The sequence below is a fragment of the Primulina tabacum genome, chromosome 4, assembly GCF_025594145.1.
Source record: "Primulina tabacum isolate GXHZ01 chromosome 4, ASM2559414v2, whole genome shotgun sequence".
In the NCBI taxonomy this organism is placed as follows: Eukaryota; Viridiplantae; Streptophyta; class Magnoliopsida; order Lamiales; family Gesneriaceae; genus Primulina; species Primulina tabacum.
Window position 1 is genome coordinate 6,469,307 of NC_134553.1, and position 5,651 is coordinate 6,474,957.

General features: G+C 34.6%; 1 protein-coding gene across 1 annotated transcript; it reads right to left on the minus strand.

Moving 5' to 3' along the window:
* Positions 1–1,072: 1,072 nt before the first annotated feature.
* On the minus strand, positions 1,073–5,066 carry LOC142542833 (methylsterol monooxygenase 1-1-like). Its single transcript, XM_075649677.1, has 5 exons — positions 4,570–5,066; positions 3,946–4,268; positions 1,635–1,782; positions 1,501–1,533; positions 1,073–1,367 (listed from the first exon to the last, which is right to left on the minus strand). Exons 1-5 carry the CDS (start codon positions 4,897–4,899, stop codon positions 1,287–1,289), a joined length of 915 nt encoding a protein of 304 aa, XP_075505792.1. The 5' UTR covers positions 4,900–5,066; the 3' UTR covers positions 1,073–1,286.
* Positions 5,067–5,651: the final 585 nt, after the last annotated feature.

Below are 5,651 nucleotides of genomic sequence, written 5' to 3' on the forward strand. Positions count from 1 at the left end.
AACACCTAATTAACTTCATTATATCATTATAATTATTCCCAAAAGATTGTCCATTGTCACCTCCAAAAATTAAATTCTTGGTTCTAATTAGCTTTTTTAATTGATGAGATTAAAAATCAAAGCTAAGTCAAGGACACGAGAAACTAATTGAAGGAGGAATAAGAGAGAGATTCATCTTTGCAAAAGAAACTATTTGTTAAATAAGTCGGCGAGAGAAACGCGGCGTGTCTAGGTTTAGCTTACCTTCGTGAATGCATTATGGTAAAGATTTATTTTTTTAATTTATTTTTAACAAATTAATGACACATGGCTGCCACATAAACGCCATGTGGCAGGTGGGCACAGTATGCTACCCCACAAGTTGGGAGAATAGATTTTCTGTATATATATAATTATGTTTGATATTTTGATTATATATATGTTGTCTATATTTTAAATTTTAATAAATATATTTCTAGTATTTATATACACATTTGATATCTTTACCATTTAAAGTATATTATTTAATATATCACATTATTATTTATATAATATAATAGTATCTCAATCAAATTGGTAGAACTTCCATTTTAAACTACGACTAGGTCTCTTGTGAGACGATCTCACAAATCTTTACATGTGAGATGGGTTAACCCTACCGATATTCACAATAAAAAGTAATATTCTGAGCATATAAAGTAATATTTTTTCATTGATGACCCAAATAAGATATCCGTCTCACAAAATACGACCCGTGAGACCGTCTCAATCAAGTTTTTGTCAACTAAACCATTCAATCTCTGATCAGGTTATGAAAACAATTGATTTGAGATTATGAATAGCAATCATTGATTCAAATTCTAAGACACAATTAATGTTTCATATTGTTTTTTTTTTTTTTGAAGCATTTTGATCTTAATTTTAACGGAAACATTGACATATAAATAATCTGCTCTGCTGTCACTTATCTTTAAAACACACATGTTAAGACACTCAACGAAATAATTTTTGAAAAACATGTTCGAATCCATTGAATTTTAAGACAGCGTCCACACAGCATAGCAACAAAGCATATATAGTAGCACTTCGACTAGAAAAACCGACGTTCGAATCGACTTGTGCAAACTCAGGCAACAAAGTGCCTGGAGTTTTTGCCACAACAGATTGGATTCATTTAGAAGATTTGTTTGAACACAACTTCCCCCAAACACAGTTCATGTCCCTAACAGCAACATTTAGCCTTCCCGCAGAACTAAAACATCTCCAAAACTTTGAGATAAGCTTTCACCAAGTTTTTGAACCCACAATTAATTGAGTTTACAACCTTGAGCTGATTGGTTCTGCAAATTTTCGTTCTTCACGCCGTTGCTTTTTAGTCCCTCCTGTAACTGCAAGACCAAAAGTAAATTCTCTTTACCAAGATATACTAATCATGTGTGCGTCGGATGACTGTCTTGTTTGGCAATAAAAAAGCTTTAAGACGCGAAAGGAACACGATTAAGACATGCTAAGGTTATTTACCTGCTGGAGGACTTTCTTTTGATAGCGGTATCCCTGTGATTTTATTTTTTAAAAAAAGCAGTCCTTCGTTAACAACTACATTTGGAAGCCAAAATAATCTTGTACTAACGATGACAAATTATTCAAATAATCACCTTGTCAGTGCCATAAATGTAATCACAATACGTAAACACTGATGCAAAATTACTCTGGCTTTGCCCGCCGACATAATGATGGTAATCGTGGTAATCCGCACCACCATAAAAAGGGATATATTTCGTCGGAGTCCAAGGGAAGTCGTACCTAAATTATTGTCAAAAACATGTTAATCACAATGGAATTGATATCACTTCTTGTTAACAATTTGACTTGAATAAAATGTGTTTAGGGACAAAGAAAGTAGAAGAAACATGTTGACCGTGAGCAAATGAAACAGATATCAAAATTAATATCATCTCGGATACATGGATAGATGTTCTTTTCTTCATTGAAACGCAAGCTTTGCTCCTCGTAGCATGTATTTTATTAACAAATGTAAAATTTGCTACACTCAGAGTCATTACAACTAATTAATTATCACATTATATAAACTGAACTATGTTCGAACTACAGTATTTAACCGTCAAACATTTTGGATTATGCACACAATATTAACGGGGGGTGGGGGGGGGGGGTAGGGTTGAATAATGGTTTGACAGCTTAAATATGAGAAGTTTAAGTTTCAGGATATAAAGCCAAAATCAGATGGCAGAAAACTTTTAAGCTCAGACAAATGCTGCAAACTAAGTCATCCATGTTATACGTGATATAAAAAAAATAGAAAAAATGTAAGAAAAGAGTATCTAACATGAACCAGGAGAGGTACCACGATACACAATTTAAGACCAAGTTTAATGGACTCTTGTCATCAAAATGCATTTCCTGCCGTTTTGGCATCTTCAGATTGCTGTTGATGGCGATATCAGTTCATGCATGTGGAAGACATGTTGAAAATTGTAGCTAGATCTCTATACATTTTTCAATATGTAGCTATATCTCTATACATTTTAGCTACTGTATGATTGTAAATTCCTTTTTGACTATATTTTAGCCAATGTAATTCTTTCATTCTCATATTAATCTTCATTTACTATGTATAAATACTTGTCACAGTACACTCTAGCTTATTTACAGTATTAAACAAAATCCAAATATTCTTTTAACTGCTTCCAACAAACATTCTACGATAAGCACATAACAAAATACCAACACCAGATTATGAATTAAATCTGAATAACCTCACTTTTTTGCTAGTCTTACATCAGTTTCACCTTTTTATTAAATGTCCTCTGTCCATTACATCTACAGTTCCATTTCCACCTTCTCCAACATAATTGATTGATTTATGGCTTTCATTGGTGCACTTTCAAAGCTAAGATCATGACACTATAGCCCAAACAAAAAATAATGATTGCATGAGTTTGGAGGTGGCATGCCTTTTTTCCGAATTCCTACTTTTAAATCATTAAAAATACACCCTGCTTGCATTGCCTTATTTGTCTCTATCTGCCTAGGAGTACTTAATGTCGATTTACATAAGGTAAAGGTTGCCATGCTAATCCACTTACATATTCACACATCAATCACTGATCTAAGATTTCCGCACATAAAAATAACCATTTGTTGAAAATTAGGGAATAACATAATGAGTTTTTTTGATACACATTGAGCACTCTAAGTTCAACCTGCACATCAACTTTTCACGTGATCTGATAGAAAACCGGTAATCAGTGGATCCATTATAAGCCACCTGTGTATCGAAAAACTCGCACAACCTATTGGCACAAGTTGATGCACAAAAATACAGATGACTTGCTACCGTAAAATGCCTGCTGTCTTAATGAATTAAAAGTTGAATAAAACTGGAATACAGGGAAATTACGAAGCAAGTTGGAGTAGCGGCCAACCAAACAACCTAGTGATATAGCTGCAAACAACCTAGTGATATAGCTGCGGGTTTGCCAAAACATGCGTCTTGGTTTTGAGTCAAGGCAAATGTGTGCGGGTGTTCTTTGACAAAAAGTTGGAGCAGTTAAGCCTAAAACTTATCAAATGATTCTGTTGGCAAATCAACTACTCAATTAAGAAAAAGGGGAAGAGCAGAGCACCAGACAAGAAAAGGAATACCAAACATTAAGTGCAAAGAGAGAGGAAAAACCATTTTTAATCCTTTTCCTCGTGCACAAAATTAATCCACTATTATTGAATTCATCCGCCTATTCCACAAGCCACAATCCCGTTCATTTTCCAGTGGACAAGTTCAAATACAGAGAAATAAACAAATCTCAAAGAGTGCATAAATATCACTGTTTACCCATCATTTCGATCAAATTATTTAAAGAAAGTAGATAAAAACAACATTAAATCAAGCAAAAGCCCAAAGGTTTCACGCTAAAGCATGAGCATCAAGCATGCAAAGTGCCTTACCCACTGTGAGTCTCAATGGCCTCTATCTGCCTCAAAGCAATCCATAACCAGAAGGTAATAATATGACCTGGGACCATGGCAGGTCCTAGAAAGGAGGGAATCCCGAGGATCAAAATCTCAGCCCAATGAGCATACGGCGCCGCAAACCCAATTGGAGCAGTGTACTCATGATGCACCTTGTGAATCTTATCATACCCCCATTTGGAATGCAGAAGTCTATGGACCCAATAGTTTGTGTAGTCCTCGACAATAAAATATACCAACAATTGGACTGTAATTTCCCACAAAGAAGGCAATGGCAAGCTTGTTCTTATCCCAATCATCTACATTCGATAGTAGAAGATAAATAAGAATCAAAATAAATTTCTTGACCTGAGAACTGATATGCTTAATGCAAAAATATCGCAACTTTAATCAAAACCCAACAAAAATAATAACAAAGCCAGCATCAAACCGTATATTAAACAAAACACATAATTTTCTGACAGAAATAAGCATTCACGAATTTAATGATTGAGCATTTCACTAAATAAACAATCCCTTGTTCCAACAAGAGAAAAAGCCCAGTTTGACAAGGTAATGGAAGAATGGTCTGCATTTCTTCAGTTATTAAAAAGAACATACCTTAATGGTAGGATATGAAACTAGTTGAAGAGGTCCAACCACAAGAAAGAACATACGCATGACGGATTTGTAGCAGCTTAGGGAATCGGAGAGAGAAATCTTAACTTTGGGCTGGATTTTGAAAGGCTCGATGGTGTTCTTGAAGAAATACTCCAGAAATAGGTAGTATAAGGGGATGACTGAGAAAATGGCAAAGAGAAAGATGATGTTGTGGCAGTACAGGAAGTAGTCGGATTTGGCGGCAGTGTAGCTAAGCCAAAGGGACTCCGCCACCGTGAGCGATCTCCCCAAAGTGGCTTCCGCCTCTACCACGGTGGTGTACGGCAGCATTGGGTAGTAGTGGGGACCAGATCACAAATTTGTGGGGGAGGGGTGTTTTGCAATTTCTATGGGTAAGCTGCCGCCTGCTCCTTGTGTGCTGAGTTGTATGGTTCTGCCAAATTTTTGTTAAAACATGCGGGAAGGAAGAGGCTGTGATTCTTGCGAATATTCAAATAGAAAAAGAGTACTATCTTGTCAGACAGATTCACAAATTTTTACGTCGGATCAATCTTAATAAAAAATAATACTCTTAATATAAAAATTATATTTTTTCATAGATAACTCAAATAAAATATATATCTCATAAAATACAACTCGTGAGATCGTCTCACACAAGTTTTTTGCTTAGAAAAAATTGTGGGGCGAAAGTAAATTCCCAGATATTGCAAATTGAATTAGAAGAAATTTGGGGTTTTGCAAATTAAAGGCAATACACAAAGTCAAGAACACAAATTCATAATGAAAGAACATTTATTTGCGAAACATACCTACGTTTTTACTTTTTAAGATAAGATGATTTTAATTTTCTGATTATAATTTTTTTATTGGTCATTACTTGCACACGCACGACTTGTGACAAAGACGAGACAATCATATTTGTTTTATCTTATGTTTAACTCAAATTTTACAACATATTAATTTACAAATCATTATGTTGAGTCAAAAACAAAATTTTCTTTCACGGGATACACAAATAAATAGATAAGAACTAAGATATTTTCGGAAATTCGATTTGTAACAAATGAAAAATTATATATTAC

Bases quoted from the DNA above. Each gene is read 5' to 3' on its own strand.
- LOC142542833 (XM_075649677.1), bottom strand. From the start codon at position 4,899: ATGCTGCCGTACACCACCGTGGTAGAGGCGGAAGCCACTTTGGGGAGA. The intron at 1,783-3,945 runs GTAAGGCACTTT...ACAATAATTTAG, and splicing joins GCCATTGAGACTCACAGTGG to GTACGACTTCCCTTGGACTC. The intron at 1,534-1,634 runs GTGATTATTTGA...ATAAAATCACAG, and splicing joins ACATTTATGGCACTGACAAG to GGATACCGCTATCAAAAGAA.